The 14,797-nt window shown below is 46.0% G+C and overlaps 1 protein-coding gene across 2 annotated transcripts in view; it reads left to right on the forward strand.

Annotated features, from left to right (window-relative positions):
- rras2 (RAS related 2) overlaps positions 1–14,797 on the forward strand; it is a 43,354-nt gene that overhangs the window by 26,271 nt on the left and 2,286 nt on the right. For both annotated transcript variants that reach the window (XM_020479635.2, XM_031813671.1), the window contains exons 2-5: positions 7,222–7,309; positions 7,500–7,602; positions 11,884–11,992; positions 13,182–13,300. In XM_020479635.2, the coding sequence (XP_020335224.2) occupies positions 7,222–7,309; positions 7,500–7,602; positions 11,884–11,992; positions 13,182–13,300 (419 nt within the window). The remainder of the gene's footprint in view (positions 1–7,221; positions 7,310–7,499; positions 7,603–11,883; positions 11,993–13,181; positions 13,301–14,797) is intronic.

Here is a 14,797-nt window from a genome sequence, read left to right on the forward strand (position 1 = left end):
AGGCAGCAGTGGAAATGGGTGGCGGTGGGTGGGTGGGTTAGTGGGTGAGTAGGTGTGGATTGGGGAATATCTCCTCTGTGACATCAGAGGGCTTTGCTGGCCTGGGCCGGCTGCCCTGGTGTGTAGGTTTAGTTTCCTTCCTTCTGGCTGAGTGGCTGAGGCTGAGTGGAGTCGAGGGCATAGCTCTACTCTATACTCTGTTCTGCACTGCTCTACTCTACTCTGTACTCCGCTCCACTCGACTCTATATTCCACTCTACTCTATACTCAGCTCTACTCTGCTCTATGCCTTACTCTACTCTACTCAATACACCCCTCTACTCTTTACTCTGCTCTACTCTGCTCTCTGCTCTACTCTATACTCCACTCCACGCTATACTCCGCTCTACTCTACTCAATACTCCGCTCTACTCTTTACTCTGCTCTGCTCTACTCTATACTCTGCTCTACTCTATACTCTGCTCTACTCTACTCTATACTCTACTCTACACTACTCTGTACTCTGCTCTATACTCTGCTCTACACTACTCTGTGCTCTGCTCTACACTATACTCTGCTCTACTCTGCTCTATACCCTGCTCTACTCTGTACTCTGCTCTACTCTATACTCTGCTCTACTCTATTCTATACACTGCTCTTCTTTGCTATGCTCTACCGTATACTCTGCTGTACTCTGTACTCTTCTCTGCTCTATACTTTACTCTATAATCTACTCTACTCTATACACTGCTATACTCTACACTCTACTGTATACTCAATGCTCTACTCTATACACCACTCTACTCTATACTCTAAACTCTACTATATACCCTACACACCACTCTACTATATACTCTACTCTATACACTGTTCTACTCTATACTCTACTACAGTTGAAGTCGGAGGTTTAAATACACTTAGGTTGGAGTCATTAAAACTAATTTTTCAACCACTCCACAAATTTCTTGTTAACAAACTATAGTTTTGGCAAGTTGGTTAGGACATTTACTTTGTGCATGACATGACACAAGTCCTTTTCCCAACAATTGTTTACAGACAGATTATTTCACTTATAATTCATTGTATCACAATTCCAGTGGGTCAGGTGTTTACATACACTACGTTGACTGTGCCTTTAAACAGCTTGGGAAATTCCAGATAATGGCTTTAGAAGCTTCTGATTGGCTAATTGACATCATTTGAGTCAATTGGAGGTGTACCTGTGGATGTATTTCAAGGCCTACCTTCAAACTCAGTGCCTCTTTGCTTGACATGGAAAATCTAAAGAAATCAGCCAAGACCTCAGAAAATACATTTTAGACCTCCACAAGTCTGGTTCATCCTTGTGAGCAATTTCCAAACGCCTGAAGGTACGACGTTCATCTGTACAAACAATAGTACGCAAGTATAAACACCATGGGACCTCGCAGCCATCATACCGCTCAGGAAGGAGAGGTGTTCTGTCTCCTAGAGATAAATGTACTTTGGTGCGAAAAGAGAAAATCAATCCCAGACCAACAGCAAAGGACCTTGTGAAGATGCTGGAGGAAACAGGTAGAAAAGTATCTATATCCACAGTAAAACAAGTCCTATATCGACATAACCTGAAAGGCCGCTCAGCAAGGAAGAAGCCACTGCTCCAAAACCGCCATAAAAAAGCCAGACTACGGTTTGCAACTGCACATGGGGACAAAGATGGTACTTTTTGGAGAAATGGCCTCTGGTCTGATGAAACAAAAATAGAACTGTTTGGCCATAATGACCATCGTTATGTTTGGAGGAAAAAGGGGGAGGCTTGCAAGCCGAAGAACACCATCCCAACCATGAAGCACGGGGTTGGCAGCATCATGTTGTGGGGGTGCTTTGCTGCAGGAGGGCCTGGTGCACTTCACAAAATAGATGGCATCATGAGGGAGGGAAATTATGTGGATATATTGAAGCAACATCAGTCAGGAAGTTAAAGCTTGGTCGCAAATGGGTCTTCCAAATTGACAATGACCCCAAGTAGGTCGTCCAAACTTGTGGCAAAATGGCTTAAGGACAACAAAGTCAAGGTATTGGAGTGGCCATCACAAAGCCCTGACCTCAATCCTATAGAAAATGTGTGGGCAGAACTGGAAATGCGTGTGTGAGCAAGGAGACCTACAAACCTGACTCAGTTACACCAGCTCTGTCAGGAGGAATGGGTCAAAATTCACCCAATTTATTGTACGAAGCTTGTGGAGGGCTACCCGAAACGTTCGACCCATGTTAAACAATTTAAAGGCAATGCTATGAAATACTAATTGAGTGTATGTAAACTTCTGATCCACTGGGAATGTGATGAAATAATTAAAAGCTGAAATAAATCATTCTCTCTACTATTATTCTGACATTTCACATTCTTAAGACAAAGTGGTGATCCTAAATGACATAAGACAGGAAATTTTTACTAGGATTAAATGTCAAGAATTGTGGAAAAACTGAGTTTAAACTTCCGACTTCAACTGTATATACTCTATGCTCTACTATATACTCAAATCAAATCAAATGTTATACTCTGCTCTATACTCAGCTCTACTTTATACGCTGCTCTTTACTCTGCTCTACTCTGTACTCTGCTCTACTCTATACTACACCGCACTCCACTCTATATTCTACTATATACTCTATACTATGTTCTACTCTATACTCTGTTCTACTATATACACCGCTCTACTCTATACTCTGCTCTACCATATACTCTACACTCTACTCTATTCCCTGTTCTACTCTATACTCTATACTCTCCCTATACTCTGTTATATACTCTGCACTACTCTATACTCTGCTCTACTTTATACTCTGCTCTATACTCTGCTCTACTCTATACCCTATACTCTACTCTGTACTCTGCTCTATACTGCTCCACTCCACTTTACTCTACACCATGCTCTATTCTCTGCTCTACTCTATACTCTACTCTGTACTCTGCTCTATACTGCTCCACTCCACTTTACTCTACACCATGCTCTACTCTATACCCTATACTCTGCTCCATACTGCTCCACTCCACTTTACTCTACACCATGCTCTATACTCTGCTCTATACTGATCCACTCCACTTTACTCTACACCATGCTCTATTCTCTGCTCTACTCTATACTCTACTCTGTACTCTGCTCTATACTGCTCCACTCCACTTTACTCTACACCATGCTCTACTCTATACCCTATACTCTGCTCTATACTGCTCCACTCTACTTTACTCTACACCATGATCTATACTCTGCTCTATACTGCTCCACTCCACTTTACTCTACACCATGCTCTATTCTCTGCTCTACTCTATACTCTACTCTGTACTCTGCTCTATACTGCTCCACTCCACTTTACTCTACACCATGCTCTACTCTATACCCTATACTCTGCTCTATACTGCTCCACTCCACTTTACTCTACACCATGCTCTATTCTCTGCTCTACTCTATACTCTACTCTGTACTCTGCTCTATACTGCTCCACTCCACTTTACTCTACACCATGCTCTACTCTATACCCTATACTCTGCTCTATACTGCTCCACTCCACTTTACTCTACACCATGCTCTACTCTATACCCTATACTCTGCTCTATACTGCTCCACTCTACTTTACTCTACACCATGCTCTATACTCTGCTCTACACTATACACACACATACACACACACACACTGGTGCTCATAAGGATGTGTGTCTAAGGCTGTCTAATTGGTGCACACAGGAATAGAGGTAATTTATGGAAGGGTTGGCTGAACTCTGTCAGACTACAGGAGCACTCTGTTTTGTTAAAGAGGGATTTAACCTCAGCCGCTCTCCAAGTTACTGCTGCAGAGCTGCTTTTAATTCAAATGAAATGTAATTCTATGAAAAAGGCTCCGCTACCATTGCAGCAATTGGTTAATTCACTTGAGAGGAGAATATTTGCATTTCAGGAGTGTTTGAACAGGGAGTGTTTTTTTTTCTTCAGTTCCCACTGGCATCTGTGTTAAGGTGTGACTGAAGGTCAGGACACTTCACCGTGCAAAGAGAGTCCACTGTGTGTGTGTGTGTGTTTGGGGGGGGGGGGGGGGGGGGGTGCAAGCAGACCAGACTTTAGATCCCCTGCAGATTGAGCGACTGACTCTGGACTCTGGACAGGATCAGCTGTCTGTGCAGTGATGGCTGTCCAGTGTTGTCATGGAGACGGTGGTGTGAGGCTGCACAATAGAAGTTCAGTAGCCTGGTCCCAGATCTGTTTGTGCTCTTGCCAACTCAATTGATGTCCTTGTTAAGCCAAGCATGACAAGGAGTGACAAGGAGTTGGCGTGATAGCACAAACACAATTGTACATACAGTGAAGACTGAATGGTGCTGGGAAGAACAGTGAGCTAAGCTCCTTCCCACCCTGGGAGGCTGTTGTGGTTGTGTTGTCCCAGTTAGTCACCCACCCCACAGTGGGAGTCATCCTGTGTTGAATATGGAGCTAATGGTGATGTACCCAGTGAGCCATATGAGGATCCATCACATATATTACTGGACAGAGCCAGCGATGTTTCTGGATATACATTCTCTCTCACTTTCGCTCTCTCTCTCTCTTCACTGTACTGCAGCCTCATCAATCATGGGAACCAGCACAGAGAGAGCGGCAGAGCAACAGTCAGTCTCTGCTGGTTAACAGGCTCACTGAGAGTAGAGTTCTTGGAGTCAGAGAGAGTGGGACTCTGATGTTATAGCTGAGGCTGTGGAGAATGGAGAGCATGAACCTCAACTTCTGGAGGTTAAAAATAAGAGCGTGTGAGCAGTAGGTAGATTCTCTCTCTCTCTCTCTCTCTCTCTCTCTCTCTCTCTCTCTCTCTCTCTCTCTCTCTCTGCAGGCACATGGTCAGCATTGTCATGTAGTAGTGTAGTGCAGTGCAGTGGAGCAGCAGAGCAGGCTGCAGACATATGCAGGACCGCTGATGAATTATTGAACAGTGCCAAGTGGACGTGATGTCGGCATGAATGCAGCGCATACAGAGGACTAGGGAGAGGCATGGGGAGAGAGGGAGAGGCATGGGGAGAGAGGGAGAGGCATGGGGAGAGAGGGAGAGGCATGGGGAGAGAGGGAGAGGCATGGGGAGAGAGGGAGAGGCATGGGGGGAGAGGGAGAGGCATGGGGGGAGAGGGAGAGGCATGGGGAGAGAGGGAGAGGCATGGGGGGAGAGGGAGAGGCATGGGGAGAGAGGGAGAGGCATGGGGAGAGAGGGAGAGGCATGGGGAGAGAGGGAGAGGCATGGGGAGAGAGGGTGAGGCATGGGGAGAGAGGGAGAGGCATGGGGAGAGAGGGAGAGGCATGGGGAGAGAGGGAGAGGCATGGGGAGAGAGGGTGAGGCATGGGGGAGAGGGAGAGGCATGGGGGGAGAGGGAGAGGCATGGGGGGAGAGGGAGAGGCATGGGGAGAGAGGGAGAGGCATGGGGAGAGAGGGAGAGGCATGGGGAGAGAGGGAGAGGCATGGGGAGAGAGGGAGAGGCATGGGGAGAGAGGGAGAGGCATGGGGAGAGAGGGTGAGGCATGGGGGGAGAGGGAGAGGCATGGGGGGAGAGGGAGAGGCATGGGGAGAGAGGGAGAGGCATGGGGAGAGAGGGAGAGGCATGGGGAGAGAGGGTGAGGCATGGGGGGAGAGGGAGAGGCATGGGGAGAGAGGGTGAGGCATGGGGGGAGAGGGAGAGGCATGGGGAGAGAGGGAGAGGCATGGGGGGAGAGGGAGAGGCATGGGGAGAGAGGGAGAGGCATGGGGAGAGAGGGAGAGGCATGGGGAGAAAGAATGAACAAGCTTGGGTGAGGGAGAGACAGATAGTATGGGAAGGGGTGTGTTTATGTGTGCAACAGAGAAATATGGAGAGAAAAGGGTATTTGTATGAAATAATGCATGTGAGAGAGTTGGAGAGTGTGTGGAGTAGGTAGTAAGAAAGAGGGGTTTATTGAGGGAGAGAAAGAGGGGTTTATTGAGGGAGAGAGAGTGGTTTATTGAGGGAGAGAAGGAGGGGTTTATTGAGGGAGAGAAAGAGGTGTTTATTGAGGGAGAGAGAGTGGTTTATTGAGGGAGAGAAGGAGGGGTTTATTGAGGGAGAGAAGGAGGGGTTTATTGAAGGAGGGGTTTATTGAGGGAGAGAAGGAGGGGTTTATTGAGGGAGAGAAGGAGGGGTTTATTGAGGGAGAGAAAGAGGGGTTTATTGAGGGAGAGAAAGAGGGGTTTATTGAGGGAGAGAAAGAGGGGTTTATTGAGGGAGAGAAGGCAGTATATTTCCATCTGCATCGGTGGATTAACTGAAAAAGACAATGCATATTTTAACAGTCAAACAGGTGGCCATGTGCCATGAATCAATACACATACACTGATTTAATCCACTACCAGATTAGATCCACTCCTGTCACAATAATTTGTTTAAAATGGAAAGATGATTCATGCATTGGAACAAACTTAGACGGTTTTATTCATGGTAGCCTAGCGGTTAAGAGTGCCAGTAACCGAAAGGTCGGTCGTTCGAATCCCTGAGCCTACTAAGTGAAAAATCTGTCGATGTGCCCTTGAGCAAGGCACTTAACCCTAATTGCTCCTGTACATTTCTCTAGATTAGAGCGTCTGCTAAATGACTCAAATGTAAATGTATTTTTACCTGTGACATCCTGTCCACATGGAGCCAGAGCCAGAGCCAGTCCACTCTGATATAGGACATGCTTTGTATGTTGTTCTCAGCTGTCACTTAACTAGTCCCACAGGAGAGGCCTACAAAACATGCAAGGAAAATGTAATAAAATGCACAGCTTCAAGCTCTGTCTCAACCTACTCCAAGCATCCTGCTCACATTGGAGACAGACAGGCAGTCCCAGTCACTGCTTCATTACCAGCCTCTGGAAGATGGCTAATTAGTGTCATTGTTGGAATAGTGGCGACAGAAGTGCCAGTGACATTAGCAGTGTTTTGGTCATGAACACTCCAGATGACCTCGTTTTCCTGTGGCCCTCAGAAACAGTGGAGTGGTTATGTGAGTCCGTATTTACCCTGGCTTTCACAACACACGGGTCAGGATTATGTGTTTACCTCCTGCATGCTGCATAGTAGTGTAGAGGTCAACGAGTTACTGAACAAAACAAGTGGATGGAGTGTTTACTCTCTAGAAGACCGAGCCAAAGCCGGATGTTTATCTCAATGCCTACTCAGCTGTATGTCTCCTCAGTCCTTACTGTACACCATGTTCACTCTCCCTCTTTCTCTCTCCAGTCCTACTTTGTCACTGACTATGATCCCACGATTGAAGACTCGTATACGAAGCAGTGTGTCATTGACGAGAGGGCGGCCCGGCTTGACAGTAAGTATAGACCCTCAGCCTGTAAACAAACAGAAGAAATCTGACCACAACACTAATGTTCATTGAGAAATACCAGCCTTCACAGGAGATTACTGTTCTCTCGGAGGGTTTAGTTTTGTACAGTACCTTTTTCAGGAGAGGTGCTACTGTGTGTGTGTGTGTCTAACGTGTCTGTCCCTGTGTTTGTTAGTCCTGGACACGGCCGGACAGGAAGAGTTTGGAGCCATGAGAGAACAATACATGAGGACAGGGGAGGGCTTCCTGCTTGTCTTCTCAGTCACAGACAGAGGAAGGTGAGTGACAACCCAGTCACGTGTCGCCCCCACGCTGCCTCTCTCTGTCTGCACCAATCTCTGTTTGCGCTTTTCTCTCTCTCACTCTCTCTATCTGTGCCTATCTTCATCTGTGCTTCTCTGTTTGTCTCTCTCTTTATCCCTCTGTCTGCCTGCTCCTCTCTCTTCTCATGCTAAACACATACATCTCTCTCACTCACGCTCTTGTTCTCCCACACGTCCGTTCTCGCCAACCTGTGTCGTCATTCTCTTTTGTTCTCCTCTGCTCATATACCTCTCTTTCAACATCCACCTCTTTACAGGCTTTGTTTTTCTGTGTAAAAACTCTGCATTAAATCACCTGCATGAGAATGAATGCATCCCCTCTCTATGTGCTGTCCTGTAGTGCTGTGGTCGGCAGTCTTTGGGCCCTTGTCACCCCTCTGGTCCCTGTACAGTAATGTGATGGTGGTGTGTCTCAACCCACCCCTCAGAGTCCCCTCTCTCCGTGCTGTAAACAGTCTTTGGGCCCTTGTCACCCCTCTGGTCCCTGTACAGTAATGTGATGGTGGTGTGTCTCAACCCACCCCTCAGAGTCCCCTCTCTCCGTGCTGTAAACAGTCTTTGGGCCCTTGTCACCCCTCTGGTCCCTGTACAGTAATGTGATGGTGGTGTGTCTCAACCCACCCCTCAGAGTCCCCTCTCTCCCTGCTGTAAACAGTCTTTCCTTCCTCCATTGACGTTAGTCAAGGCTCTCCAGATTCACTATGTGCTCGCCAAGCTGCCCGCCGGGGGCCATTCACTAGAACACACTCCTGGGTTTGTGGTTACATTCTGTTTCCCTTTCTCTCTGGGGGATATTTCTATGTATGCCATTTGATTCAAACAGTTAGCATGATATTTGTATTAAACTAAAAGCCTTTCAAGTCAACGGGGAGCAAAGCTCTGGTTAAAGGGACAGACCTGCTTAGTGCTACCCCTCCCTGGTCAATGGAAGGCAGGCAAGCCTGTGCTGAGGCTGCTCACAAGTTCACCAAGGCTTTACTGCAATGGTCATGCAAACATTTCTGGAACATTGAGGCATGCAGTACCACAGGAGTTCATTGACTTCTCTGTCTGCTCTGGAGTACCTCCCTTCACCCACCCTGTCTGATTCCCAAATGATGGTGCTGACTCACTTAGAGTTCTTAGGAAACTATGCAGTATTTAGTTTTTTAATGTATTATATCTTACATTGTTACACCAGGAAATCTTACGTTTTATTACATACAGCCGGGAGGAATGATTGGATATAAGAGAAACGTCAACTTACCAACATTACGACCAGGAATACGGTCACCACCCAGGACAATGGATCAAATTCCAGAAGTCGACCCAGAACAACGGCGCCGCAGAAAGGGCAAACAAAGCTTTCAACTGGGCAGACTTCGTAGACGTGCACATCGCCCACCGCTCTCGAGCATACTACTAGCCAATGTCCAGTCTCTTGACAACAAGGTAGATGAAATTCAAGCAACAGTTGCCTTCCAGAGAGACATCAGAGATTGTAACATTCTCTGTTTCACGGAAATATGGCTCTCTCTGCATATGTTATGGGAATCGGTTCAGCCACTGGGCTTCTCCATGCATTGCACCGACAGAGATAAACCCCTCACTGGGAAAAGGAAGGGTGGGGGTGTATGCTTCATGATTAACGTCTCATGGTGTAATCATAACAACATACAGGAACTCAAGTCATTCTGCTCACCCGACCTAGAATTCCTTACAATCAATTGCAGGCCATTTTACCTACTAAGAGAGTTCTCATCAGTTATAGTCACAGCTGTGTACATTCCCCCACAAGCAGACACCAAGACGGCCATCAAGCAACTTCACTGGACTATATGCAAACTGGAAACCATATATCCTGAGACTGCATTTATTGTAGTTGGGGATTTTAACAAAGCAAATTTGAGAACAAGGCTACTTAAATTCCACCAGCATATTGATTGCACTACACGCATGAGCAAGACCCTCGACCACTGCTACTCTAACTTCCGCGATGCATACAAAGCCCTCCCCCGCCCTCCCTTCGGCAAATCCGACCACGACGCTATCTTGCTCCTACTGTCCTATAGGCAGAAACTCAAACAGGATGTACCAGTGACTAGAACCATTCATCGCTGGTCCGTCCAATCGGAAGCCATGCTTCAAGGTTGTTTTGATCACACAGACTGGAATATGTTCCGGTCAGCCTCAGAGAACAACATCGACCTATACGCTGACTCGGTGAGTGTGTTTATAAATAAGTGCATTGGAGATGTTGTACCCGCTGTGACTATTAAAACCTACCCTAACCAGAAACTGTGGATGGATGGCGGCATTTGCGCAAAACTGAAAACGCGATCCACCGCATTTAACCATGGAAAGAGGTCTGGGAATATGACTGAATATAAACAGTGTAGTTATTCCCTCCGCAAGGCAATCAAACAAGCGAAATGCCAGTACAGGGACAAGGTGGAGTCGCAATTCAACTGCTCAGACACGAGACATATGTGGCAGGGTCTACAGGAAATCACAGACTACAAAAAGAAAACCAGCCATGTCACGGACACCGATGTCACGCTTTCAGACAAACTAAACACCTTCTTTGCCCGCTTTGGGGATAATACAGTGCCACCGTTGCGGCCAGCTAACAAGGACTGTACCCCCCTTCTCCGTGGCTGACGTGAGTAAAACATTTAAACATGTTAACCCTTGCAGGGCTGCTCGCTCAGACGGCATCCCTAGCCTTGTCCTCAAAGTATGCGCAGACCAGCTGGCTGGTATGTTTATGGACATATTCAATCGCTCCCTAACCCAGTCTACTGTCCCCACATGCTTCAAGATGGCTATCATTGTTCCTGTACCCAAGAAGGCAAAGATAACTGAACTAAATGACTACCGCCCCGTAGCACTCACTTCTGTCATCATGAAGTGCTTCCACATTACCGGCCACCCTAGACCCACTTCAGTTTGCATACCGCCCCAACAGGTCCACAGATTACGCAATCGACATCACACTGCACACTGCCCTATCCCATCTGGACAAAAGGAATACCTATGTAAGAATGATGTTCATTGACTACAGCTCAGCATTCAACACCATAATACCCTCCAAGCTCATCATCAAGCTGGAGGCACTGGGTCTCAACACTGCCCTGTGCCATTGGGTCCTGGACTTTCTGACGGGCCGCCCCCAGGCAGTGAAGGTAGGAAACAACAACCCTCAACACTGGGGCCCCACAAGGGTGTGTACTCCTGTACTCCCTGTTCACCCACGACTACGTGGCCATGCACACCTCCAACTCAATCATCAAGTTTGCAGACGACACAACAGTAGTGGGCTTGATTACCAACAACGACGAGACAGCCTACAGGGAGGAGGTAGTACCGGGAAACAACCTCTCAGTCAATGTCAGAAAAACAAAGGAGATGATCGTGGACTTCAGGAAACAGCAGAGGGAGCACCCCCCTATCCACATCGATGGGATAGCAGTGGAGAAGGTGGAAAGTTTTAAGTTCCTAGGCGTACACATCACGGAAAAACTCAGATGGTCCACCCACACATACAGTGTGGTAAAGAAGGCACAACAGCGCCTCTTCAACCTCAGGAGTCTGAAGAAATTTGAGGTCAGTACAGGTGCATCAAAGCTGGGATCTAGAGACTCAAAGACAGCTTCTATTTCAAGGCCATCAGACTGCTAAACAGCAATCACTAAATCAGAGAGGCTGCTGCCTACTTTGAGATCACTGGCCACTTTAATAAATGGATCACTAGTTTCTTTATACAATGCCACTCTCAATAATGCCACTCTAAATAATGTTTACATATCTTACATTACTCATACCACATGTGTATACTGTTGTTTATACCATCTATTGCTCCTTGCCTATGCCGCTCGGGCCATCGCTCATCCATATACTTATATGTACATATTTTCATTCACCCCTTTAGATGTGTGTGTATTAGGTTGTTGTTGGGGAATAGTTTGATTACTTGTTAGATATTACTGCACTGTCGGCACTAGAAGCACAAGCATTTCACTACACTCGCATTAACATCTGCTAACCATGTATATGTGACAAATAAGATTTGATTTGATTTTTATAGAGACGCCAATCCCATCTGCCTGGGTGCTGTGGGGGAAGGGAGGGCAGGGGGGTTCATTTTTGTGGCTGTGAGACAACATTCCTGGGAGGTCCACAGAGGCACCAGCTTTATCTTTATGTCTGAGCTTTACTGGGGACATCGAGTGATGCTGTGTGCTTTATGTTTCACAGCTTTGAAGAAATCTACAAATTTCAAAGACAGATCCTCAGAGTCAAAGACCGGGATGAATTTCCCATGATCCTTGTAGGCAATAAAGCAGACCTGGAGCTTCAGAGACAGGTGAGTAGCAGTCATCCTAATGGCCCAGAGGCCTCAGCTCAAATACACATACATGTTAGGGTGATGTGAGGAAAGTAAAAATATAAAGCAACAAGCTTTAAAAATTTGTAATTTCTCATTTATATTTTTTATTGTGAAAATGGAGAGTGGTGGTGGTGGCTGGAGCTATTTGGGTAGACAAAAAGGGAGTGAGAAAAAGAGAGAAAGAGAAGATGACCAACAAAAACATTGTGGGACAGAGGGAAAGAGGAGGGAGGAATGGTATGAAAAGGAGAGGGCTCATTCCGTGGCCTTCATTGGCTTTCAGCTGCAGTTCACTTTCCCACATGACTCCACACTGTCACCTGCTGGAATAAAACACATTCTCTCTTCTGATCAAATATAAATGCATTTATCACATCAATTGCTGTTATAATTATTTTTATTGGCTGAATATAATGTGGGGCCTCTGTTAGAATTGATAACTCAATATGATTCATCCAAATGAATTAGTCTAAATGTGGGCTTTAACAAATTAGTTGAGTATGATTCAATTCTACCCATTACTGGCAACTCAATGAGTTCAGCTGTTTTAGGACGGTAGAATAAATGATTTTGCAATGAGGTCTGGGCCCGTATCCACAAAGTGTCTTAGAGTAGGAGTGCTAATCTAGGATCTGTCCATAAAATCTTATTTATTGTGAACTAAAAGGCAAAACTGATCCTAGATCTGCACTCCTACACAGAGACGCTTTGTGTATACGGGCCCTGGTCTCTAATCTTGTCGTAATAGTTTAAGATGAACCAGAAGCAAAAATATTCTAGCTAAGCACATAGAAATCAGGTGCTATTTGAATGTAAAATGTAATGTGATACATTTGCTGTATTGTTTACACATTTCATAGTGACCCACTCTTGGATGTGAACCCTCTGACCCATGTTTCTCAACCTCACCAGCAGATGTCACCAGTTTCCTGATTCTTGTGTTTTGTCAATGATCATGTGTTAGAGGGTGGTTCTCGCTCTCTCTGTGACTGTGTGATAAAATTTATGTGTTTGTTTTGCATCGCCTGGTGGGCAGAGTTTGATCATTTGAAACCGTTCAATTGGTCCTAAAGTGAAATCTTCACCCAGCTGGGGCACAGGGGGATGCAAAATAGCACTTGCTATTTATCTAAGATATATCCCTGTACCTGTTTTGTCCCTTCAGGTGACCCAGGAGGAGGGCCAGCAGCTGGCCAGACAGCTCAAGGTGACGTATATGGAGGCCTCAGCCAAAATCCGTATGAATGTAGACCAGGCTTTCCACGAGCTGGTTAGAGTAATCAGGTGGGTGGATTCATTACTGACTGTAGAGTTGGTTAGAGTAATCAGGTGGGTGGATTCATTACTGACTGTAGAGTTGGTTAGAGTAATCAGGTGGGTGGATTCATTACTGACTATAGAGTTAGTTAGATTAATCAGGTGGGTGGATTCATTACTGACTGTAGAGTTGGTTAGAGTAATCAGGGGCGGCAGTGTAGCCTAGTGGTTAGAGCATTGGACTAGTAACCGAAAGGTTGCAAGTTCAAATCCCCGAGCTGACAAGGTACAAAATCTGTCGTTCTGCCCTTGAACAGGCAGTTAACCCACTGTTCCTAGGCCGTCATTGAAAATAAGAATTTGTTCTTAACTGACTTGCCTGGTTAAATAAAGGTTAAAAGGTGGGTGGATTCATTACTGACTGTAGGTGGCACCACAACCCCACTATACCTCCCTGAATACAGTGGCAATGGGTTGAGGGAAATAAATAGTTTCAGCTTTTGTTCCTTCACTGGCACTAGTCTGTCTTTCTCAAGTACATTTGAAAGGTGCTTTATGCAATACTTCCACATGGAATGTCACTTTCACATATCCCCTTAGGATCTGAACAATTTGGTACCCTGATCTGAACTATAATGGCACAAGGCGAGACCCAGATGCAGACACTGGAGGCAGATGGTTTGAATCTTTGATATTTATTAATCAATCCAAAAGGGGTAGGCAAGAGAATGGTCATGGACAGGCAAAAGGTCAAAACCAGTTCAAAGTCCAGGAGGTACAGAGTGGCAGGCAGGCTCGAGGTCAGGGCAGGCAGAATCGTCAGGCAGGTGGGTACGGAGTTCAGAAAACAGGCAATGGTCAAAACCAGGAGGACTCGCAAAAAGAGAATAGAAGCAGGAGTACAGGAAAACATGCTAGTTGACTTGAAAGACATACAAAACAAACTGGCCCAGAGAGACAGGAAACACAGGGATAAATACACTGGCCCAGAGAGACAGGAAACACAGGGATAAATACACTGGGGAAAACAAGTGACACCTGGAGGGGGTGGAGACAATAACGAGGACAGGTGAAACAGATCAGGGTGTGACAAAAGCATGTTTAAAACATAAACGAACCCTAGCTGAAACAAATCCTTGTCCTGCGTGAGTAGTGGGTTCAAGATCTAGGACTAGAGTACCAAGTATTTACGTGGCAGTGCGAGACGCGTGGAACTTTTTTGCCCATTTGGACAAGCTAGCTTGCTAACATCATTTACACCAGTGTTTCCCAACCCTGGTCATCCAGTACCCCCAACATTACACAGTTTCATTGCAGACCTGGACAAACACACCTCATTCAACTCATTGAGAGCTTGATGATTAGTTAATAAGTTAAATCAGGTGTGCTTGTCCAGGGTTACAATAAACATGTGGAGGACCAGGGTTGGAAAACAATGATGTAGAATGTGCGTCTTGCTAATTGCACCCTGAAACTGTTATTTTCAGGTCTTGTGAAATCAAAACGTATTCTGTGGAATTCTCA

Source organism: Oncorhynchus kisutch, linkage group LG3, assembly GCF_002021735.2.
Source record: "Oncorhynchus kisutch isolate 150728-3 linkage group LG3, Okis_V2, whole genome shotgun sequence".
Taxonomy (NCBI): Eukaryota; Metazoa; Chordata; class Actinopteri; order Salmoniformes; family Salmonidae; genus Oncorhynchus; species Oncorhynchus kisutch.